The sequence below is a fragment of the Branchiostoma lanceolatum genome, chromosome 3 (assembly GCF_035083965.1).
Source record: "Branchiostoma lanceolatum isolate klBraLanc5 chromosome 3, klBraLanc5.hap2, whole genome shotgun sequence".
NCBI classification, from domain to species: domain Eukaryota; kingdom Metazoa; phylum Chordata; class Leptocardii; order Amphioxiformes; family Branchiostomatidae; genus Branchiostoma; species Branchiostoma lanceolatum.
In genome coordinates, this window is record NC_089724.1 from 7,487,899 (window position 1) to 7,514,041 (window position 26,143).

Here is a 26,143-nt window from a genome sequence, read left to right on the forward strand (position 1 = left end):
TTTTTAGTTACTTCGCTTTGCGCCATCCTGCGGGTACAACGTACGCATTCTAGAAACAACCCGTCAGGACTAGCAAACAGAACAAGCATGTGCAAACTTAATCTCCAAGCAGATCTACACGGGGCGCGAAAATCGTATATGCTAGCCAGAGAAGCTCCAGTCAGCCAGATAAGCTCCAGTCAGCCCCTACGGGGTTTCTCTGGCTAGCATATACGATTTTCGCGCCCCTTGTAGATCTGCTTGGAGATTAGGTTCCCACACCAAACCACGTAAGGCTCCCGTTCCACTTGACGGTGATTTCGTGTAGACCTTGACTTCATGATTGGAGTATCATGCAATATGTACAAGAATGGATGAAAGGGCAATAAAACACTCGAAGCGTAAACATATTCAATTTCAATCTATGAAATTCGTTGAGCGCTCTGTCAAATTTTACATCGCAGCGTGGTCGCCGTCCAAGTGGAAGGGGATTTAAATGCTTACAAAAAAGCGGGTGAGAACATTCATAATTGGAAACAAAGTATATATTTATGCCGTAGACGTCTTTGTTATTGACAGAACAAGAAAAGATTCACATCGACACGAAAACAAATCAGTTATAGCCGGTCGAACCTTTTAAACCTCCTTGGTCAAACAAACTCAAACAAGGCATTCCTAACATACCATCGCTTTCTTAAGACCCCCATTTCACTTGGACGGCGCTCTCACCGCGCTCTCACGGCGACCTAAAATTGGCCAGATCGCCGTGAGAGCGCCGAACTCCTGGAAAACGTGCTCAAGTGGAATCTCTACGGCGCCCCTTGCGCGCTCTCTGCGCGACCAAAATCTCAAATGTCAGCAACTTTTTATGAGCGACCAAAGATTTTACCGATCACTCAACGAATTTCAGAGATAAAGAACGAATTTTTTTAATGTTTTATGTGCTTTGTTGTCTTCTCAATCATACCTTCACCTCCTGCATCATATTCATAATAAATAATAAAATCAAGGGGAAAACAGATTCAATTTTGGTCGCTGCACGGTCGCTCAGTGTGTGTCTTAAGCTATGTATATATTGTGCTAGTATTTTCTGCGTTGTCTGTCATGTTAACTGTTTGCAATAAATATATTCTAACATTCTTCGTTATAACAGAAACGTAGATCACAGGATTTTGAAACGCATTTCGAACCACTGACAATAAGAATTGGAAGGAGTTTAATTTGAATGGAAGCAGGTAGTTATTCACCAATTTGTATTACCCATGAGCAAAACTATGATTTGACCGCAAAATTCCTAGAAATTCTAGATACACCACTTCAAGAACAAAACTTGTTTAAACTACAGATAAGACCATTCAATCACCGTAGAGCGCTCGCTGCGGTCCTTTGATCCTTTGGTGTGGTCCTCTGATCCCATCGCCATCCTCGGCGCGCTCACGGCGACGTCGACTGTTTTTGACATGTTCAAAACCATCGCCGAGGTGACGGCGCGCATGGCGCGCATGACGCTCTCACCCCGCTCTCGGCGCTCTCACGACGCTCTGGCCAAATTGAGGTCGCCGTGAGAGCGCGGCGAGAGCGCCGTCCAAGTGGAATGGGAGTATTAGTTACCATTGGATTGTTAGCGTTCAAATTCCCGCCCAACCGTTTACGTCAATCATCATTTGTGGGCCCAACGGTAGAACACGCTTTCAGGGACACCGCCATAGGTAAATACACTACACCACCTGCCCACCTGTCCAAGCGGAAAACAGCCGAAGCCTCACGTACAGACGACACCTTTGAGGATACCTGTGGAAAAAAGCAAGCAAGATATCCAAGATGGCGGAGGGTTGTTGTGCGTCCATTATCAAGATCTTACTCTTTATCTTCAACTTCGTCTTCTGGGTAAGATTGATTAACGTTTTTTACAAGTCGTTGTGTGTTTTGACCTTTGATCCTTACTCCGTTGGGTGTGGTCGGTTACTACAGCGTTCTGTGAGGAATACGGTGGTAAAACATTTCTTAATTGCATCGTAGAAAAGTTTCTTATTCATTATTGACGATAACATTGCCTCGAATTTTGTGTAAAGTTTGAAATGTGGTAGAACAAAGAATTGAATTATCTCCACTCTCAAGTGAGAGGAAAACAACATGGCGGAGAAAGTAGTACAACGGAAGTTGCTGGAATTATTATTACTTAGTTACCCTTTAGTGAAGAGTATTAAAAGAAGTATATGTTTTAAAAAACACAAAATGTTTCAACTGCTACATCGTGTAAATATGGAAATATGAAAATCGGCATTTCTTGTTTTTGTGGTGACCTAACATACAACTGAACGTGTCTTGTTTGTGCGACCTTGAAATATTTTTGTTACATTTTTGTAATAGTAACTGAAAGTTCTTTTATTTGATTACCATATCAAGGTAATACCTTTAGTATCTAAGAGTTAACATGTAGTTTGACTGAAGGTTTGACGGAAATTGCCCTTATTCAAAATGTGGAATAGGTTAGAAAAGAGGATGTCGAGTAGACTGTGTGTGTACACAGGGCGTCGGCCCTAAAATTCCACATTTGCAAACAGAGGGCCTATAGTGAGGGGGGGGGGGGAATTTTGCCATAAAAAGGAGCAGCTAGATTATTGTTGTACGATCTTTTTTCCAAGATGATAAGATTCTGCCCCTGTGCTACGAAGAAAACTGAATCCGATATCCATGTACAGCAGTCGACAGTGCAGTGCTATCTAACAGTGATGTTGATCCGGCCTTTTCTGAAAGTGTAAGACCAGATCTACACCCTTTCATGTAATGTCGGCCATTTTCTAATGCAGTTTTAGTAACTACATTACGTACAGCTCAATTACGTTACGTGTGTTGACTCCCCATGAATGACTTGCCATAGCAAATGTTTGCTTTTCCCTGACGCTTGAATGGACAACAAAAATCAAATCATGGTACTTTGCAAGTTCAATATTCGTCGAGGTCACAAATGTTTATAGTCTCCTGCATTACATGTGTATACCAACTTAGGCAAGAGGAAAAACAAATCATTTTGAATTTTGGAAATGTGTCGACTCTGCGAGTAAACCATCACCGTAACCGAAAATTGTGTTCGTTTTTGACATTTACTCCAAATGTTACAAGTCGTCGTCGTGCCGCTGTAAATAAAACACTCAAGCACATGAAGTATGTGTTACCATTTTGAGCTCGAGAAGACACATTGTAAAATGTCGTACCACCTAAAGAAGCCTTGACACGATCCAAGCCATCATATTTGCTAGGGGATTAGTCCATAGTTGTAACCCTTCAACCTCTATGATAAACTCCCATGAACCCCTGCGCGTTCGCACTTCGCTCTGGAGTAGCTTGTCTGTAATTGGTCAATGCGTTATGACGTCATGTTGCTCCTCCAAAGTTGAATGCATGCAACGTTAATTTTTAAGTAAACGTGATGTGCGTAAACATCGTGACTGACAGTTAGCAAATATCAACGGAAATATTTAGCAAATATCACATTCCATAACCCCAATGCTTTGTGTCCGACTGTGTCTACTGATATTAGCCAACTGAATATCCTAATATGGTGAGTGTGACGGATTTGAATTTATGCCAGTCTTTGTTATCAAACACATACTAAAGCACAATAAGCAAGTTATAAATGACAGGTGAGTGACATTAACCAAGAGAGTACGTGCTGTATATCGCAATGAGGACCAGTTGTTACAATCACATCAACGAATATTAGACATATCCAGATAGAACACTACCTAGATACAAAATCAAGCGAGCAATTGCAACGTGGACACATTCTTTAAAAAAGTCAGGCGTTTCAGGTAGCATCCAATATTTTTCACCAGACTCATTCTCAGTCGTTCTCAATCACTGATGAAAGATAGTGAGAATTCATCAAGTTACTTGATTCATTTTTTGCTATAGTAGTCACAAATGTGTGGTATCTATACGTATGTATCCAGAGTAACCTGAAAACAGGTCAAGGGATCTGAGTGTGATTCTACTGGACACAATCCTCCGTGAAATAGCTATGGCCGTGTTTGCAGGTCTGGTGTTTGCAGGCCCAGTGTGGCTAAGATACCTCAGTAGACGATATGCCAAGTTACATACCAATGCAGCAAAGGGATCGTGAGTTGTAGCTGCGAACGTACGCACACCTCTATTTACAGTACTCCTTCCCGGAGGTAAAAATGTATCACCCTTCTAGTTCAGATGTATGCCAATGGCATATACGTATGTGTCTAACGTTATATGTACTATACTAGGTGACCGGAGCGGTACTACTGGGAGTCGGGATCTGGCTGCGCGTGGACCAGGATGTGTCGAGGTTCGTGTCAGGTGACCTGAACATGTCATGGTTCTACACGGCCTGTTACGTTATGATCGCCGCCGGAGCCATCACCATGGTTACGGGGTTCCTGGGATGCTGCGGAGCCATGAAGGAGAACAAGATCATGCTGATGATCGTAAGTGAACGTCTTATTACTTCGTGTGCTGCCATATTGTCTTAACGGTTAGGGTGTTTGACCCAGAACCCAGAGGTCTTGGGTTCGAATCCCCTGAAAGTGCCCTTGGGAAATGTTCTTAACATGGCTTTCCTCATTTCACTCAGGTGTAGAAGTTACCTGACTTCGGTTGGGGGTGGAGGGTGGTAAAGGGCGGTGGAAGGAGAGGTTCGGGCTTTGCTTTCCAATACCATGCCCTAGACACAGTGTGAACAAGAGTTCCGCGACCTCATATCTCCATGAACAAGTCTATTTATGCAAATGACTTACACATTTACATAATATATGCTTTATCATAAACACCTTTATCTTACTTAAACATGTTGCAATATTGACAGTCTTATAATTTTCAAATTTGATGAATTTCGGTGTTTTTGCATTAATTATGCAAATCAGGAATTTATTTGCATAATTGGTATCTGTTGATGCTCAACTTTCCATAAAGTACATATGTTACATGTATTTGAGTCTTATAATGGGAAACACAGCAAATATAGATTTCCCTCATTATCTATGCAAATTAAGTCCCAATTAGCATAATTTGCACTTCATTGTGTATATCTCTGTCTAAGCTACCTGCATACTAAATATCATGGAAATCCGTTGTTCCTTTGTTCAGTTATACTCCTTAGAAGATTTTCACAATAACGCCCCTGCAGTTCCAGAGCAAGCTGCTAGGGGGCCCAAACCTACACCACTTCTTAATCACATCACAAGCTATCTCCCACCCAAAAATCAAGACCACAGCACGTCCAGGTCAAAAGATACAAAAATTGAAGTTCTGCTGCAGTACCAAGGTCACATACCAGGGGGCCCAAAATCGACCCTGACCTTCGGCTTCACAACACCCACCCACATACCAAATATCATTGTAATCCATCAAGAGGTTCTTGAGTTATGCTGACTACAAGAGTCCGGAAACACAAACACAAACACACACACACACACACACACACACACAGACACGCCAAAAACAATATCTCCATTTTTCATGGAGATAATAACATCCCACTCCTTCTACGGCCTCAAAATGCCACGGGACTTTCGTTACCTGTACTTTTACCTACACCTTTACCTTTATCTTTACCTATTCTTTTTTATTTTACTCAACTCATCATCAATGCACATGGCAAACTATAGTTTAAACATCAGCTAAATAACACAGCAGAAATTAAAGTTGCAGGCAGTTCTTAGAAGTTATTAAAATACAATATCCTTCTTTTTGAACTCCAGCAACTGTAAAAGCTCATGTATGTAGGTTGGGATGATAACTTGAGCACCCTCGAGTATAATGACCACTGCTTTGTCCTATAATTACAATATAGAAATGTTTTAAAAGTATAAAGAAGCGTATTTGACTAAGCTCGGAGCTTCTTATATTTTCCTCCAGTTTGCGGGTATTCTGGGAGTGCTCTTCCTCATCGAGCTGATTGCTGGCATCCTGGGAGTTGTTTACCGCGACCAGGTGGGTACGCCGAGTCAAAAAGGTCCAACTACGAGCAAAGATAAATAATTCTTGATTCAATCAAAGAAAGGAATTGTAAATACTGTAAATCAAACACGGAGGAAGACGAAACACATGTCATTTCAAATTGTCCCTTCTGCGATCACGAATGAAAGGAGCTGTTTAAAGAAGCATCCAAATGCCATCCTAATTTCTCCACGTTTACAGACAAAATTAAAAGAAAACTACTCTCCTCTTAACATCACAAAACCCACACATTACAGAAAAAGTGGGATCGACTTCCACGGTCTCGGAAAAAGAAGTCAAACTTGATAAGAAAAATTCATTGTCAGTATTTAGACTAGAGTAGCCACATGTTATATTGTTCCCTATTGTCTGTCCGTCCTTTTCATGTTACAAGTACTTGCATTTGTCCTCCGGGAAAGAACTTGCAATGAACTTTCAATTTTTAAATTGAAAGTTCATTGCAAGACAACAGAAGCCTTCGATTTTCATTGCTGAATCTATAGGTGTTGTGTATGTTTCTGTAAAAGTTTGAAAATGCATATGCTGTATAGACACACAGATTGATATGTCATGGCTGAATAAACCATATATTTCAGTGTCGTCATCAATGTTTGTGTCATGGCAGAGTAGATCACATATTTCAGTGTCGTCATCAATATCTGTGTGTTACCTAGGTAACGGAGTGGACGCGCAGCTCTTTCCTCGAAGCCCTCGGCTCAGGAAAAATTGACGCTAAGAGTGAAAGTTTCAGGGATCTAGTAACTGTTCTACAGGGAGAGGTAAGCAATTATGATTTATATGATTTAATTGACGTTTTAGTCATACAAGCCGCTATATTTCCCGCAGTCCATAAAACAGTTAATTGTTTGAAAATAGAAGTCAGATGCATAGACATATGTGTATATGCATATGGGTATCTTGTTTATTTGCAAAACAAATTTTTATGTCGCCATGTTCATCAAAGTTGTAGGTAAACATTTATTTCCAATCACTGATGTCGGATAGACATCTGAAACGTCTGATATCTTTATATTGAAGTTGAGTGGTATAGATTGAATTGAACTTTCATTCTTCAATTTCCCGTTGCTGTCTAATATTGTCTAATATCCATAAACCTATGTGTAATATACTGTTAGTAAAATAGTTCTGCTATGTACAGCATGGTTTGTGAAGGTTTAGCCATTTTTTTTTTTAGTACTCGTGCTGCGGTCTCGTCAACAACACTGACTGGCAAAACCCCTGTAGCCAAGACACGTGTCTGTGCACAGTTGCCAACCAATACTGTCGAACTTACTACCCGACTCCACAGAGTTCGTGCAGTATCTTCAGGGTAAGTATGGAACACCTTGATGTACAGCTTTGCGTTGATTGCATGGATTGTTAGTTACACATGTGTGCGCAATGGTTAGGTGTGACAGGTCGTTCAGTGTAATATAATCAGCTGCTGTTGCTTGCGAAGTTGATGGTGTTACCCCAAAGGGCGATTATACCGGCTTTGTAGATACAAGTATAGATATGGCATTTTGTCCATAGGCTGATAAATGTAACAATTAGCAGTTTTAGTGACTGACACTTTTGAACGAGAGTTCTGTTTCGAACCCTTAACTGCTTCAAACGACAAAACCTCTACGCCATCTTAAAAATGTGTGCAGGAAATATTTCGAAAAACGCAATCCATTCATGTCGGAAGGTTAAGAACGTCAGTCTCAGTAAAATCATATCTTGTTGGAGATAACAAATGGAGTCAATTTTATCATGGAAGCTCATCTGTGTTGGAAGTTATCATAGTACAATGCTAAACTTCCTTCAAACTTCCTTCAAACATCCTTCAAACATTTTAACGACCACTGTCGCCTTCTTCAGGATTCGATGATGAACGATCCTTATTAAAACTTCCTGGCACGTTTGACCAATTGCTGACGCCATGTATCCGCAAAGGCGAAGTCGTTGAAAATTTGATCCGTGTTGGAAGGAATTATAGTATTGTACTATGGAGTCAATTTTGTTTTTATTTTCTTGCTTCAGCCATGCCTGTTTGAATTTGAGATCTTCCTGAAGAAAAACATCATCGTCGCCGGTGGGGTGGGACTTGCCATCGCCTTCATTCAGGTAGGTCAAAGGTCACGCTGATGGTTGAGCATAGTTTCAACGAATATCGTCAAAATTGTCAGAAAGTACATATTGTAAATGATGGCTTATTGGGTAAGATTGACATTTCTCTCGTAATACATTGCTTGCTCGATATGAAACATTATAAGGTGTTATAAAAAGAACAGCCATCGTCAAAGATTTTCACCGATGAGTTTTTAAGAATATAAAAAAAAAAAAATGAACTAAGACATAATGGTATGCTATCAACATACTTTTATTTGAATAGATTATATTTATATAAAATAATTGATTCAAAATAGTATATCGGTGGAAACTGTCGAGCAGTATGTCAAAGTATGTTCATGATGTATTGATATCGTTACTTCTCATCTGTCTACAGTTGGTCGGCATTGTGTTCTCCGTCATCCTGATCAGGAACGTCGGTGACGGAGAAAACATCGCCTAGCCTTCAACAGCGCCTCGTGCGACAGCTCAAAGAGTTGCAGCCACCACATCTGCCGATTTTAGACGAAAACGCTGTTTTGTATGGTGTGATAAGATTCAATGCGTGAAGTGCTGACACGTTGACCTCATACCCGCATTGTGCATTGCATGGCAATTACGATTTATCAGCTCAGTAGACTGCACTTCGCATGTAAATCGCTAGACGGGACCTGCGTGCCCAGATAGTTTAAACTTGCTGCAATGCTTTGACTCCCTTTTTGCTATTTTGTGGATTTGGCTAGATCTAGTCATACATGTCCAAAGGGACTTCATCAGCGCCTGATAAAAGAGCGCCAGGTTACCCAAGAATTATATGAAGCGTGATCTTTGTAATTTTATATCTATCTCGTCGTTGTGAAGAGAAGTTCTAATCGGTGTACGAAAATCTTCTCACATACTTTTCTTTCTTGCTTATAATTACCTACTATCAGTTTCCCTTTCATTTTTAAGATCGTGATTTGAATAGTCGACAGTTTAACAATTTTTAACCTGTTTTGAACACGCCCCCCCCCCGTCTCTATTCATTGTAATGGTTTAGCCAAATAAAGAAATAAAGATAAGGGTGTTTGAGGCGTTGTGATGAATTAGAAAATAGAATATCTTTGCTTTGTTGTTATGTATACGTGTGCTATAGAAAGCTTGGCTGTGATTATGATACTAGTATCACAATATTAGTTATGCTGTTTTTCTGAGACCTCGTTGGCCTGTAATAAACTGGCATTTGGCACAATTCAATCTATTTTGGTCATTAAACTGATAGTGAAATTTAGGGCCCAGTACAAGTTCTTAGTTATATTCGTCTTTCAGAGACACCAGGCGATCAATTGATCTCATCTAAGTCATTTTCTAGTCAAATCCTCCTGAGAATGGTTGTGACAGAATATGCAAACGTACATGTCAGCTGAACTACGGGCCTGGCCTCTGATTCATCGTAGGACAGTGACGAAGTAGAGAACTTGAACCTTTCCCCGGCCCAGGAATGATGCCCGCATTGAAACTTTAAACGTTGCAGTTATATTATTCATCGCTAGAAGCGTACGTGATACATTCGAAAACTTACGCAACTTTGCAAAGAGCCCGATGTTTCTTCATTGTTTTCTACTGTTGCGTGTCATTTCAACCTTTCAGTGCGCAATTACAGCCACAGTGGAGGTTTCCACGACTGTTTGATTCCGCATATGTTGTGAACTAGAGATTGAGATCTTTTCAAGCTACTAATCAGAAACGGAGATGGGATATAGACAGTGCTCTACACACAAAAAAGAGGACACCCCCACATCTTGAAAAAGTGGACCAATCCGTGAATGGGTACAGCAGGTGTGCAGCAAACAAAGACCCAGATAATAAACATTACAGGGTGCCTAGCAAACAGAACATGCCCCGTCAAAAATTCCTAATGTAACGGCTACTGAAACACTTCCTAGCTTGTATAAAAGCGATGAAGTAGTCTGTGAAAATTTTGCCCCACAGTTCACGTTAGCTTCTTGGATTCTGTTGATATTTTGTGAATAACGAAGTATCTTATACAGTGTAAGTTATATATCAGTGTTACATGTCACTTTTACACATAGAGGGCTAAGTATTTAGGCAAACAGGGGTGACTCAAAGGGCAACTGTAGAATGTGAGGTCAAAGGTTATGACGGTCGTCGAAAACAGGTGTGTTTGAAGTGGACCAAGGTCAAAATAATATATGTTGCAGGGTTTGGTAGGGATTTTGGAATGTCTGCTGGTTGTTAAACTTTGAGTTTTGTTACAACTAAGGGCTAATGGCAAATCATCATTATTAAAAGCAACAACAAAAACTCAGCGAAACCAACCCTAATACGAATCCAAAAGAACTACTCAATAAAAACTGTATGAATTCGTGTAAATAAAAGCAAGAACTCTTGAAATGCGCCACAATTGCGTCAAAGCTAGATGAACTTCTGTCCAATCAAAACCTGAACTCTTATCGTAGACTACTTTTTAGTATATTACCATACTTCAAATAATTAAGAAGTTCATCACTTGAAACTATTATCAAACCAGTCTACAGAACAATCGTTGCGGGCAATTATTACATACTCATATGTATGCCACAGTATAAAATTGATACACCTACGAAAGTCATTTTTGTTTGTAGACATCACGTACTTTTGAAACGGTGCCATGAGGAGGGTGTTTACCCCCAGACGACCGTTATAAGGTGCAATCGTCTCGTAGCGTGGGGGGTTATTAGTTACCTAGTAGGTACGCTCTGAACGGCTGGGAAGCTTTGCTAACCTACCAAGCCTCGAACGTCGAACGATTCTGCAAAAACGGACACCAAAATGGCGACTTCAGGGATAGGAGACGTTACCAAGACGGCCTTTCAAGTTTTTCTCTTTCTTCTATGGGTAAGTTCACACTTCTTTTTCTCCTTTTTTTTAGCACAGTGGGTGTTTACACACATTAGGCAGACATGCCCTGGACAACGTCCAACCAGCTTCAACGTTATGAAATTGTCATGTGCGCGATCGTTTACAAATTCAGTTACCAAACCTTTTCGTTCTTGATGCACATGAAGCAGTGAATATGAAGATTGGAAAAAGCAAACATCAGCACAACGATAGAAGATTGTCGTCTAAGAAGCTTTACCACTGCGTGAAAAAGCAAAGATACATTTTTCACTAATAAGAAGATCGTGTTTTCTTACTATTACTTCAACATAAGACGTAAACTACAGGCGTATTACAGCCATTCAACATTCTTGCTTGTCATGATGATGATCTAAAGTTGAAAAACTCCAGGGTACCATTATGGCATCCGTGATGAGGCTGTTGTTGAACCACCTAACACCGTGTGTTTGCTCACTCGACGTAACACGTCAGCAGCCGAGCTTAGACAACATTTGTCTCATAAATTACGTACCCATAAAATATTTCTAGATCTTATGATATGTATGTATGTAGTCATCACGTACATGTATTGGCACAGCAACAGCTGGAAGAGTACATTGCTTTTATGCTTCACTACAGCTAGTATATTTGGCGATAAATGTCTGATTAAAAATCTACACATTTTGTATACTTTTAAAAGTTTTAGGGAAAGGGCCCATGGATTCTACCGACAATGGTGTTATATCTGGTAAAGAATATGAACTTTCTCAGTTGTAGCAGCTGATATTCATAAACCATGGATAGCTGCATTTGAGTGAGGGAGCACTCTATTTGTCTCAATGACTGTTGGTTATTGTGGATACTTTGCTTAAGATTTTATGCTGATGCATCAAAGCTAGAAGCAACCAACTAGAAGCAACATCCTACAAAGTAAGATTTAAGCAAAGGAAGACTGTTTTGAGGTAGGAAAACCCAAACTATATCAAGTGAAAAACAGCGCTTATATCACACAGACAATTGGTAAAGAGGGCGGGCAAATCTTGGAAAATGGCGCCATTTATTTGCATAAGCAGCACTTCAAGGATACGAAATGACCTTACTCCTGTCTATTTGTGCGATACTTTTCCTTACGTACACACAAGTGACTCTCAAATTCAGCGCCAATTCTTATTTAGAGACTTTGCTCTTTGGCTTTTCTCACGTTCAATGTGGCAGAAAAATCGATGATTTGGTATTTTCCACGTGTAGGCGGCTGATAACTAAGGTACCTTTGGCACCAGTCTGTACCAGTTGGTTCAGGGTTAAATATTTACCTGGGTTATTTGCATAATCAGAGACTACCTAGTGTGTCAGTGACCTGGCCTTTTGGCTATGTCGGTGTACTTAGTCTACATTCACACCCAGAAGCGTTAGATTGAAGTCCTAGAAATCAAAACATGCGCGCGCAAACCTCATTTACCAGCTGCAGTTTTCATAGAAGGGACATGTTGAGTCGTGACTTTCAAATTGAAAGATTTAGAATAAACAAAACAAGAGCACATCTTCGGCGGAAGAAACGCATCCATGGTACAAGAGCATTCCATTTCAGAAATTATAACAGTGCTACAATTATTCAGCAGCAATTCTAGTGCTAGGGAAACACGTGTCATCATATTTGAAAATCTTGACATCTCAATGGAATGACACTCAGCTACTATGACCTCAGCGGAATCTGGTACAGTGTGTGTGTATTTGTGTGTGTGTGGGGGGGGGGGGGGGGGAGGATGCGTCATACAGCATCGATGTCACCCTAAACGTGGCCAGAAGCAGCAAATAAACCAAATGGAAGTACAGATGGTACAGAAGGAAATTATTCGTTCTGCAGCACATGACATATTGCACTTTTTTGTGCAAGCCTGTACAGCTACAACACACTTATATCTTCAGTCATCACGGATTCATTCATTGAATGTACACGTTGTCCAATGTTTCCTACAGCTGGCCAGTCTCGGGGTTCTTGGCGTGTCCGCCTGGCTCATGGCCGATGACATCGTGTCTACGGGCATGCGCTCTGAGTTCGGGCTGGGCTGGTTCTACACGCCTGTTCACCTGCTCATCGCCTCCTCCGTCTTCGGAATCATCGGAGGAATTCTGGGTTGCATCGGGACCTGGAGAGGGAACAGGGTGCTCCTGCTCATCGTAAGTCCACGGAAAAATTACAGGTTTGCGTAGCAAAACCTTTGTTGAATCCGTAGGCATGTGTGGTGACCGCCATCTTGATTTTGTGACGTCGCAGGGTAGCCATACCATTTCATGGGGAGGGGTGTTTTTTGGGGTCGCTAGCGTTCTCTCTATTTTTAACAAATCGGCACACAACTATCACACATTCAACTCAAATAAAAAGAAAAATTCAACACCAACTAACATAGCAAACCTGAAGTATATGTAGCACAAATACTTAACTCTATTTATGGGTTGAAATGGGGCTGGGGTAGGCTGGTAGACTTATATCCAAACCCCCAAACTCTCCGCAAATAGGAGATTCGGTAGCTAAAATAGTTATTTATCCGCTGCATAACTGTGCAATGTGGAAACAAAAACTATCCATCCAAAAAATTATGATTCATATAAAAACAACTCTCTAAACTCTTTAAACATAAAAACTAGTATTAAGCAATAACATTGAGGAAAACACAATTCAACATAGTACATACATAAAGATACGAGATGAATAACGGAAAGGCAAACGTAAGTAACAAAAGTTTGTGTATGATCGATCTGGAAAATCTACTTGTACAGTCAACAAAAGTTGGAACAATATTGAGAATATGACATTTTTTCATGAAAGTATGAAAATGAAATGGATCCTCTCAGTAGTAAAGAGCATAATGTACTGTCATTGCGTTGCTGTAGATCTACAACGTTTGGAATTGATGATAATCGTGCATGTCTTTGACTGATGTTGTTACATGCACTGCATGTGCCCACAGTTCTGCGCAGTGCTGTTCCTCGTTACCACCCTGAGTTTCACCGCTGGAGGACTTTCGTATCACTACAGGTTCGAAGTGATGAATGTGCAAGTGAGTAATTTATTTTCATCACTTCATTAAAAACTACAGTTCCCCAACCCATACCTTTGCCAAGTAACTCTGTGTCATTACAATGCAAATGATATGAAAAGAAGTATCTTATTAGCATAATTTATATATGAATTCATTATCTCGTTTTTCCAAATCGCATATGTTGCAAATGTCATTCTTCAGGAAGCTATTATAGAATTTTCTCTTTAATTATGCAATTGATACGAAGAATGCAAATGATTATTATGCTATTATTAGCACAATTTAAATGAATTCATGATTATACCTTTTTCCAAATCATATATGTTGCAAATATCATTCTTCGGGAAATATTGTAGAGTTTCCTCAATGATGCCGAATCAACACAATCCATGCCTGATGGTATTCGCCTTTACCTTACCTACATATGGGATCATACAATGTTTGGCTGTTATGAATAGTGTATACTGCACATACATAGATTTGATGTTCTCCCTCCTCTGCAACCTTTAGTTCAGTGATTACGTGGAGGACTCCCTGGTCGGTGCTCTGGCCGGAGACAAGCTGGACAACAGGCCTGTCGAGCTACAGGCGGCGGTCAAGAGAGCACAGGAACGGGTAGGTCTAAAAGAGCAATAAGATGCAGAAGGGGGTGTTATTATCCAACGATAATGATTTTAGGAAGTGAAAAAATATGTGTTCTACTTAACAGTATACGATACCCACTACTCCAGAGGGCATAAAAGCATTCAGTATTCTGCTTAACTCCCCAAGAACCTTCTAAGCAACCTCAGCCTATGAGTGAATTCAATGTGCCTAGCAAGGTCTGACAAAAGTTGGGTTACAGAAATAATTTCAGGGGTGATAGGAAAAACTCGTTTTGTTGATATGTGGAATATGTGTTGTTTGTAATCTTATGTACAATTGGCTTCCTTGATGTGCTTACCATATTAATGTCGAAAAAAATCACGATGAAAGAAGTGTCTATGCGCACAGGGAATGCTTGGGTATGGTCTGCATGGGGTTTGTAAGTATCATATTGTTTGCTTGATACAAATCACTATGATCACAGATAACAATCCCATTACATTATACGTAACATCTATATCTACAATCGAGAAATCGTCATCGTTGTCTTTTTAATCAGTTGTTTTAAAGGAGCTTTTTGGTAATCCATCTATCAATCGGTGTTTGTATAGTTCCTGTGTTGTGGCCTGACGTTTTCCGACAACTGGAGGGATGCATGCAGTGACGAAACCTGCAGAAACACCTATCTGGACTACTGCACCCCATACCCGGTACGTCTGCTAGTCACTACGTACATGTGAAAACATTACGCAGAAAGACAGACACACAGATATAGACATTCACTCTCACACACACATACAGAAAGTAAGAGAGAGATAGAGAGATGGGTACAGGCATATGGGCACATACACACAGATAGCACACAACACACACACACACACACAGACACAGACACAGACAGACACATACGGAAAGTTAGAGAGTGACAGAGAGATAGATAAAGGCGTATGGGCATTCACACATACACACACACACACAGCACACACACGTTGTACACACGTACACACACACAAACACACACACACACACACACACACATACACAAATACACACACACAAAAAACAACACACACGCACACACACACGTTGTACACACACACACACACGCGCGCGCACACATTATCCGTGTACGTAATACTATTGTTATTTAACAAGCTATCATGTTTTTGTGCAGACGTCATTTTCACATGCCTATGCGGTTACATCATTCACTTGTATCTTTCATCCATCTTCAACGTTACCCCCTTCCTGGATGTCCTCCTCCCTGTTGTTTAATCTGACAGAATATCCGTTTGTTTCCCGCAGCCCTGCCGCCTGAAGTTTGACGACATAGTGGTTCAGTACCTGATGTACGTGTTTGCGGTTGCCTTCACCCATGGAGGTATACAGGTAAGAAACACCTGTTCAATGTTGATGGTGATTCTTAGAGGCATCTTTGATAGTTTCCCGTAACACACGGCTTGATACTGGTGAGTGTATTGAAGCAACCTTCATCACGTAACGTCATCAAGTGTTGACAACATTTGGAAAACAAATTTAACGAACATTTAGCAACTGCTCCAGTGCCACTAGACCGATCCTGACATTTATAAAATTATACCTCCATTCCACTATACTAGGAAGGCGCTCTCGGCGCACGCTCTTTATTTGCGACCTCACATTTAATAGAGCGCTCAACTAATTCATATATATGAAAATGAATCTTTTCACGCTTTGTGTGCTTTGTTGTTTTTTCAGCCATACTTTTAGATTTTGCATGATATTCCTATGAAATCAAGGGTTAGATAAATTTGATTTAGGTCGCAGCAAGAGCGTAGTCTAGTGGCATGGGGGCCTAAGCAGTTCAACCAATGATTGCATGAGAATTAGTGATCCGACAAATGAGGGAGCGGCTGGATGTTTCATTTTGCATATTTTAATGCAAGTGGGCGGGGCTATGGGATCTGTCTTATAAATTCATATCTTGTTATCACTTCCACTCATCCCTTGCCCCCCCCCCCATTTGACGTCAATACAAAGATACACAATGTTTTAAATCAAATTTGGATGATTCTTATTCCGTGTATTTTTGTTCTTAGTTCATCGGCCTGCTCCTAGTGCTGTATATGGTGAGAAGGCTCGGCGGCGGGAAGAAGAAGAAAGAGAAACGCAGGCAGGAAGCAGAGATGGAGAAAATGCAAACAACTTAATCTTCATCATGACCTTTTTCAAATACACATGAATGATTGTAGATTTACCCGATATGCAACTCAATAATGAAGTTCTAAACGTTGATTGTAACATACACACACGTTTCTTTGGTATTAAAAGAATATCCCATAAGTATTTAGATTTTTTTTCTCTTCTAAAAACATATTATTCTCATCAGTCTCGACTTTACAATACTGTATTGTATTGTATTGTTTACAGATAGGCTTATAGACGTTTTTGTTCAGATACTTGTCTAGTATGTTTTCTTACCAAGTTTTCACTATATACATGTAGTCTTTGGGTTGTGTCTTATACTAAGTATTATTATTCTGTAATCGTTGGAAGTGATTATATTGCTTTTGTTCTCTCTATGTATAGAGCTATGTACTAGATTTTTGAAAAACAAATATGATTTGCTAGCTGGAAAGATGTATACCTCTCTGTGTGATACGATGTGCTGTGATTGGTTGGTGATATTGATGATGTATGCATCTAATTAGTTCAAATTTACAATGTACATTATTTCTTCTCTGTTTGATACCGTGTGCTGTGATTGGCTGGTAATGTTGATGACGTATGCATTTAATTATTTCAAATGTACAATGCATGCACACTGCAATGACTGCATTGGTGACGCATTTCTTCTAAATCTTTGGTAATGTTTTCTTGAATGAGGAATCTTGTATTTACCAGGATGGATTTAAGTGAGATATGTATTTACAGGTGTGTTATTGCTTAGCTTAGATTGTCTTCATTTGAAATTGTCTAAATGCTTTAACGCATAGTAAAAGTGCAACTTTTGACATACTATAAAAAGAACATCTAACAATGAGTACCAAGCAAGTGGTTGATACAATAGTTCTGGCTAGACGCTAGTCTATGATATTCACAGTGGCATTGCTGTCTATTCACAGTGAATTACAACACTTTTTACTCTTCGGAAAGAATAGTCGTCAACATGACTTTGTGGTTGTGCATGGGTATTTGGTTTCCTTGTGGACTTTAGTATATGATTTGCATGTTATCCCAGCTCTCTATATGCAGTCGGCAAGAACGCCTCGAGGCGAGCCTAAAGTGAAGTGCACACCCGACATATCTCCGTTCACTTGAACTTGAGCTAAAACTATAAGAAAGCTCTCAATTAAATAGATAATCACCGTATTACCAACAACATATTGGACAGTAAGTAGTTATGAAACGTTACTTTTCACAATTTTTCTCAAGTATTGATTCTAATTTTTTTTCAAATTCATATTTGGACTTGATTATTTGTCACATTTACTTAGTTCTTAAAATAACTAAATAAGTGTGACAAATAAACCAGTCTGAATGTGGCCTTTCGTCAGGACTCGTTCAGCTTTAATTGCGGTGCGGTGGTGAAGTTTTATCACAGACCTGGAAATCCAATTCTTCTCGTGATAAAATCTTATAAATCATTGTAAACTATGCCATTGTACACAAATTTCTCAAACCTACTTTACCAGCTTAAGGCACCCATTCCACTTGTCGACGCTCTTGTCGCGCTCTCTCTGCGAACTCAAATTCAACAGAGCGCTCAACGAATTTTGTAGACAAAAAAACGAATATTTCAATGCTTTGTGTGGTTTGTTGTCTTTTCAGCCATACTTGTACGTCTTGTATGATACTCCAATTTTGAGGTCAAGGGTTACACAAACCCAGCTCAGGTCGCAGCGAGGTCGCAGCGAGATCGCCGCCTAGTGGAATGGGGGTCTTAGCCCTCACGTAACCATGAGCACAGGTGAGCCATATTTTGTTAGGTACAAAGGAACGTTAACCTTGGCAGTCCTGCCCGTTCAAAGGTTAGCTCAGGTCCACCTTAATTTATCTTTATAACACCCCCTCCCCTTCGACACGTACATTGTACTATGATAGATTAGTCCACAACTGCCCTTTCTATGACCTGGCGGTTCCCTTTTAGGATTTTTGGTGGGAAATAGATGTTTCTGTTCCCTGTTTCTAATACGTGAAGTAATTAAACCATGAAATCATAGGAACTCGTAATAACGATGCAATGATCAATTAAATGTATAGTAAAACAAAATGAGTGCTAGCTATTGCAGTCTCTTGTGTCAGAATAACATCGTGTCCTGAGCGAGGTTTTATAGCACTTTGCCAGACCGCGGCGTCTATAGTATACAGCGTTACCTTGTTACGACGTACGGTCGTCGGGAACAGTCAAAAACAAACACGTAGGCGTTATTGGAGACGTCAGAAAAGAGCATATTGAGGCCACGGTAGTCATAGTAACGTAACGTACAACATGGCGTTAAGTCTAGACGAAAACATTTGTCGTCTAAATTGGAAAAATCAATCTCCATCCACGCTTTCACACGATTACCTTGTATTCCTAAAAGATGGAAAAAAAGTCAAAATTTCTAACAGCACCTCTAAGTCGTTTTTGCAAAACAGACAGAATTTTACGAAACTTGTCAACATATTTTCATACGGTTTACAATTTCATCATGCAGACATTGAACAAAATGTAACTTTGTTTCATTCATATGTGATGGAGGTGTGTTGGCTAACATTGTACTCAAAGAGCAATCGCAATTACGACAACACACACGCCCATGTGTTTTTTAGAGCTGTGACGTTATCGCGTTGCTATGACAACGCTGATCGGGTGAGTCACTATCTAGGCGTGGCGGCAGCTTGGCTCATAAAGTCCGCTTGCAGCTGTAAGCAGCCGCCAGGTTCCCCCTTCACTTCACCTGTGGTGACTTCCCTGCAAAGTTCTTGGACTTGGAGAAAAAAGGAAAGACGACGGAAAATTCAACATGGCGGAAGGTTGCTGTGCTTCGATTATCAAGATTCTGCTCTTCATCTTCAACTTCATCTTCTGGGTGAGTTTCTTTAGTTTTTTTCGTTTCTTGTAACAGAATTAGATAAAGCGGAAAAGATTTTTGTTTCAGAACATCTGGTGGTATAGATACCAGGGTAGCTTATTCCTAGGACCATCTCGATCGTTATGTCAATTTAAAATATGAAAACTCGAGGGTTCGTATTTCGCCAGCGTAACGAATATATATTCAGGTGTCTACAGCTAAATTGTAATTTTCTAGCAAAGAATTATTATCAAAGACTGTTGCTGTACCTGCTTGTGGTAAGCCAGACTTGAAAATGATGTCACTGCACTTCATTGCATTTTAGCTGCCAAATGATCAGACCAAAAATATGAATGATGTTTGTTATACTTTGCATTGAGAACAACCTACCGAATCCTCAACAAACTGATCTATGCATTGTTTAGACTACAGTAGCAACAGGTTGTACAGTTCACAAAGATAGCTGTTTACCACGGCTGTCGTTGACCAAATCTGTCCAGCTGTTTCAATGTTTAGAAAAGAACAATGCTTGTCAAAATAAACAGATTTGCTGGAAAATCGTAACTAAGATGGCACCGCTAAATTGTAATATTTACAACTTTGAGTTAGATTTTTGTCTGGTATATCAAAGATAAAAGAGTTCGCTCAAATTTCATTGCCTAGAATTGTAGGTTCACATTGACGCCCAACATACCAGCTTCACTAGGCGTAACCTATTCCGTTATGACCTATGCTTATTGGGTGTGACCGGATAAAACCGTTTACCAACCGATAACAAAGTTAGAGGATTTAGATATCATATGTTCTCTCACAAATTCATTGTCATACCATACACCATGATGCATCTTTTTTTTTAGGAACAATCTATTTCCTTTTACTCGAACCTGTTTGCATAATAAGTACTATACAGTGGGGCTACCTTTACTTTAGTCGGGCTACCTTTACTTTTGAATTTCAAAAATCCTAAAATTTCAATTGACTGTAAAACATCAGGTGTTTTTACCCTTTGAATGGAGACCAGAATATCTTAACCTGTTGGTGTCACCAAATATGCAAACATCTTTGTTGCCTGAGCGCGAACAAAGGGCATTTCTGTTTTCGAGAGGTACAGGAACTGTTGTTCGTTCATTACAACACTGAGTAAAACAATAGAATAAACATTTGCCTTTCCATTATTTCAGCACACAGCTTTTTAATATGTGCAAGTAGAGAATATTTGTCTAACCATCAATAGATACTGGTGATTCCCAAATTTAAAAAGAAATGTGTATTTTATCAAACGAATTGCAATTCTAACGAAGCAGCTCACAATGCATGCTGTTTTCGCTGTCAATACATTTTCATAACACCTTAACCTTCTCCCTGCTGCCTAACTCTGTAACCGATAGGGAGTTGGGTGCCAAACGGGTACTTCAGAGTGCTAAATGTTAAGTCATATGGAGAGAAAAACCTTTGCTGCACAAATAGTGACCTCCAAATGACCTCGGTACGTTTACATTTTTAGCCCCGCCAGCGCAAACAATGAGTCACCACTGATAGCCGATCTACCGGGGTCTTTACATTTGATTATTCATTAAAAGAGAAAAATGTCGTTAGCGTGGGAGACGCTTGGTGTTTGCTTTTCGGCGGGTCAGTTAGAGCGACAGGTGCACTCAATAGTTACTACGATGTGCACGCGGTCGGGAGTGTTTGTTAGTTAGTTGGTTGGTTGGTTGGTAAAATCCCACCCACATCTCTCGACGTGTGAGGTGGTACCCATATCCATTTTAGAAACCAAACACTTTATACATCACTTCATTGCAATGGTATACACTGAAGAGTGTGTTAGTTGGAAAAAGCCAACAACGTACTAATTAGCTAGCCTCTACCAGGCGAACGCGAACGCCTAATGAGCTTCCTTGCATAGCAGAGAACCATTGGCATACTATTATGTCCCTGTATATATAGCGGAGTACCCTTGGCATACTATTCACTTTATTTGGCCGATGTCTACTATTTCCCCAGCGATCCGCGCAGCCTGGTAGAGGCTACTAATTAGCATGTTTGCTTTGTGGGCCAGTAGAAGTCTTATTGTATAATGCCACGGCCTGTTGTAGATAAACTTTTGTGTATCAATATGTCAATGTTCTGTCTGTCTTTTGATGAAGAAGGGGAGGGAGGGAGGATAATGAGTATGTGTATACCTTATGAATCGGCCAGCGGAAACACGTAAACGATGTTAAAAAGTACAAATACATGAAAATTGTTGACAAAGCAATATGCCAGGCTATCATAATGTACAGTAGCTCTTTGTGAACTTATCTCCAAAGAAGGCTGGCTGTCATCAGTCCGGGGAGTAAAATACATAAGTCATAACGTAATGCGGAAATTTAGCAAAATATAACATTGAAGGGCATTATTCCATGTCATATACCATTGTTCGTCTTACAGACCACATATACACAAGCTGGGAAAATGATATCTAACAACATATCTATAGAGATATGCAATTCCCATCCTTGTTGTTTTCTGTAAAGAAAAACGTCGATGGGCAAAAAATATATTGTCAAGCTCGTATTAGTGAAGTAATGAACTAGATGAACTAGTTTGACTATCTTTTGAAGTATTCTTTTACCCTAATCTATTAGAAATTAGGATGTTACTTAGCTATAGTTTCCCTCTATACCTCTATTTTGTATTATGCATATGTTTAATAGGTGTTGCCATACATTGTACCGTGTACAATTGTCGTGCAATAAAGTTCTTATTCTTCTTCTATTAGATAATCGGCATCGCCATCTTGGCCATCGGTATCTGGCTCCGCGTGGACGACCGGATTTCGAAGGTTGTGGCCGGAGAGATCGACCTTGGGTTCTTCTACACGGCGTGCTATGTGCTGATCGTGGCCGGGGCCTTCACCATGGTGGTCGGCTTCCTCGGCTGCTGGGGTGCCGTCAAGGAGAACAGGCTCTTCCTGCTGATTGTGAGTATCTGTAGCTGGAGGTTAACTTCATTAGTCATGAGTAACCGTCTAATCTCAAGTCCAAATGTATATCACTATACATGGTTAATGATGATGATGATGAATGGTTTATTCGATTGAAATACATCGCAGCTTTAGAGCTGAATTGCGTATCTCATTATAATCAAAATTGGTCAGAACCTTTATCCTTAAAATCTTCTACAGTTGAGATATCTGTACACGTTTATAGTCTAATCAATGAGGTTATTGCTTATAACCTCCTTGGTCTAATGTAAGTATTTCTTTTCACGGTGTCAAAAGTTTATACTCATGAATCTGATTAAAAGATGAACGGTAGAGTCTCGAGGTAAATATAAAATATCGAAGTCTACTTGGGCAATATTGTTCCGATTTCTACTAGATTTTAAAATGCATTTTTACTGCTTGTTATATTGACCTCTCAATTTGTGAAGTTGTTCGATTGTGTAGTTTAGATATGTATATATATATATATATTTCTTATTCTAATTACCCTATGATAGTCAATTATTTTAATAACAATCAGCTGATTTAACTTGTAATGTCCGTGCTACAATTCAGCCTGCTGGCTGCTATTGTCACGACAATATGTCATCGAATCAATGAATCAACAAACTATTACTACGACTAGGTTAAAAAACAACGGATGCTCAAGTGAAAGCTGGAACTGCAGATGTCAATGGATGTGAAGTTTCAAACGGTTTTTTTACGCTTTTGTCAAAGTATGATAATGTACTGAGAACTCATTTATTTCCTCCACAGTTCGCCATTCTGATCGGACTGCTCGTGCTTTTGGAGTTCGTGGCCGGGATCTTGGCAGTCGTCTACAGGAACGATGTATGTCTGAAAATTTTTATTTTGCTTTTCTCGATGTTGAACGTTGCGATGGGACGACAAAAATATCTGTTATCAAACATGGATAATAGTTTCGCTGACAAAAGCGGAACTTATCGAGACAGGAATAATTGCGATTATCAAAGTACATGTATTTTGCATTACCCTATTCCTCGTTTTACTTAACTGTGATATGTAATGATGGGAAATTCCCCACAATACAATGTAATTTACTTCTGTCGTTATTTAGCTGAACGTATGGGTCAAAGAGGCCGTTGATACGGCTCTGGACGGTGAGTCTGTGAACGACAAACCCCCGGAGTTCCAGGACTTCGTTCGCTCGCTTCAGACTGAGGTATTTTAAGTCTACTTTACATATCGCTTTGGACTACCTTAAGTGCGATGAAATGTCATTCTTTGTATATCATCTAAATATAGTTCTTCTGATATTACCTGAGTTTCCCTTTTACTTAAATTTTATTTGCGCAGTATTACGTCATTGTTTGTATAGACTGACGGACAGTAGTTGTAGTAGTAATAGTAGTAGTAGTAGTAAGATTACATGGCCAACTTTTCGATAATTTGTCAGCATGCTTTTATTAGAGCGTAAATATGAGACTGTCTTCCTTTTTCAAATCGAAGTGTCAAATTATCTAAAACAGGAAATGTTGGCCTTAACTTACCCATCATAATTGCGGCTCGAGTGTTTAAGTGTTCGCATCCACTCGAACCGCAAATGTAGAAACTCAGCCTCACTATTTATATGTCGTTTTCCTTGTATAGTTTACATGCTGCGGTCTGAACAGTTTTAGAGACTGGGACAATCCGTGTACCCAAGGACAGTGCGTTGTCTGCACTGGCAATGACTGTTTAGAGGCGACTACATGCACTCCGAATCGCAATGTACACCAGGTTGGTCATCAGTTTCAATGTCGTGTCTTTTTTCTCCAAACCATGTGAGTTTCGTGACTGAGGTAAAGGCCTTGTCCTTCATAATTTGATATCTCAGTCGCATTGAAGCTCACCTGAAAATGTTTGCAGTTGACAATGGTGACGAACGTCGTTTACCGAATACTTTTAGAGTGTCCTGTAAATAGTGGACATTTCTGACATATCTATCTATCTATATGTCTAGATTTAGTAGACCTTACGAAAGTCGCTGTACTCTTGATGTGTCAATAAAGTTTTCAGTATGTCTTCTGACATGAAGCGTAACGACAATATCTATGGCTATGTATATTCTTTATAACATCGTAAATGTTTTACATCCCTACAGCCTTGCCTGAGCAAGCTGAACACGTTCCTTGAGGATAACATCATCATCGTGGGAGGCGTCGGGCTTGCCTTTGCGTTTCTACAGGTAGGTACTCGCGGTCGTTTTCCAAAAACATCAAACTTACTTTTAAGGAAAATTTGAACAGTAATTCTTTAGTCCCTGGTGTGCGAAACAATTGAACGTTCACTAAGTAGGGAAGGGTAGGGAAAATATCTACTGATTATAGTGTAGCTTTTTCTTTACCAATCACTTATCTCATCTTGTGTTTACAATTTACATAGAAATTGTGTTCATGTACATATTAGTCAAGTATTTGATATCGCGATGAGATCTTTTTGTACTGGATTGTTCAGGAATTCAATCTTAATCAAGTTAGCAAAATTTATTTTGCAATCTAATACACCAAAGTTGGAGAATAGTATTCCATTCCTTGAATTATCTAAAACAAATCCGTTTCTGCGTTTCAGATCGTTGGAATCGTGTTCGCCTGCATCCTGCGACGGAACCTGGACGAATCCTCCTCCAACGTGGCCTAGAAGAACCCAAATGCAGCTCTGAACACCCATAATCATTGTAGTACTAGGAAACTGATTGCCAACTCTGCTCTCATCCGTAGTTCTTTTTTCTTTTTTTCAAACAACCTTCAAGTCATCCCCTTTTTGCGACTTTATTCCTGAATCCATATCGTGGACAGTTTTGCTGTAATGTTGTGCTTTCTATTACAGTGTTGCATCAGCATTGATCTGTAAGCGTTAGTGTAAGAAATTGGACCTAATTACTATGTAAAAGGTTTGACATCCGAGCGATATCTCTATTTTTGCCTAATTCTACAATTGTGACCATATGTTGGTTAGTCGTTTTTAAATAGCTTTTATGAAAGCAATTTGCTTAACTAGTGGTGTAAGTGGAGAATTCGCTCCGACTTCTTGATTGACTCTTTTGACGTGTGTGGAAAGTTTTTTTTTTTTTGGTTGCAAAATTGGTCAGCCGACCGTGATTCGCGTTCCTAGTGTGTCATTTTGTAAAATAGAACGATGTTTTAGTTTCTCGGCACAAGAGTTTAGTGTTATAATGTACGCCAGCCACCAGTTGTTTTAATTTCGAAACTTTGTAATAAAAATTTAAGAGCAATGAACGTGGTCTGTACATTTACTTGTTCAGAAATAAAATTTGTAATGATTGAAAAACGTTGTGTCTTGAATACGGGTGTGGCGTAAACTAGAGAGAATCGGAAGTAAAGAAATCCCGCCTATGACGTTATACAACATTTCAAAAAATATTGATATCTGCATTACATAAACCACACTTAACATTAGCGAGGTATGATTTCATGCTGTATTTTACCGTTCAGATGTATTTTGTTTAGCTGTCTTCTCGGATTTCTGAAACTGTATCATAAGCTGGATTATGGTTCTCCGAAAAGAAATGCTTCTTTACAGTAGATTACATTCGAGATACGTCAAAAATGACCCCCATGCGATGGTCAATTTAA

General features: G+C 39.7%; 3 protein-coding genes across 3 annotated transcripts; all 3 read left to right on the forward strand.

Moving 5' to 3' along the window:
• The first annotated feature begins 1,688 nt into the window (after positions 1 to 1,688).
• LOC136429947 (tetraspanin-8-like) lies at positions 1,689 to 8,611 on the forward strand. The gene is made up of 7 exons (XM_066420130.1): positions 1,689 to 1,866; positions 4,236 to 4,436; positions 5,866 to 5,940; positions 6,621 to 6,725; positions 7,142 to 7,276; positions 7,972 to 8,055; positions 8,438 to 8,611. Exons 1-7 carry the CDS (start codon positions 1,801 to 1,803, stop codon positions 8,501 to 8,503), a joined length of 732 nt encoding a protein of 243 aa, XP_066276227.1. The 5' UTR covers positions 1,689 to 1,800; the 3' UTR covers positions 8,504 to 8,611.
• Positions 8,612 to 10,731: 2,120 nt separating this feature from the next.
• On the forward strand, positions 10,732 to 17,933 carry LOC136429948 (tetraspanin-8-like). The gene is made up of 7 exons (XM_066420131.1): positions 10,732 to 10,917; positions 12,877 to 13,077; positions 13,869 to 13,958; positions 14,451 to 14,555; positions 15,137 to 15,235; positions 15,831 to 15,914; positions 16,604 to 17,933. The coding sequence occupies exons 1-7, from the start codon at positions 10,852 to 10,854 to the stop codon at positions 16,712 to 16,714; spliced, it is 756 nt and encodes a 251-aa protein (XP_066276228.1). The 5' UTR covers positions 10,732 to 10,851; the 3' UTR covers positions 16,715 to 17,933.
• A 1,450-nt stretch (positions 17,934 to 19,383) lies between these two features.
• LOC136429949 (tetraspanin-8-like) lies at positions 19,384 to 25,782 on the forward strand. Its single transcript, XM_066420133.1, has 7 exons — positions 19,384 to 19,579; positions 22,323 to 22,523; positions 23,304 to 23,378; positions 23,626 to 23,730; positions 24,159 to 24,287; positions 24,652 to 24,735; positions 25,119 to 25,782. Exons 1-7 carry the CDS (start codon positions 19,514 to 19,516, stop codon positions 25,185 to 25,187), a joined length of 729 nt encoding a protein of 242 aa, XP_066276230.1. The 5' UTR covers positions 19,384 to 19,513; the 3' UTR covers positions 25,188 to 25,782.
• Positions 25,783 to 26,143: the final 361 nt, after the last annotated feature.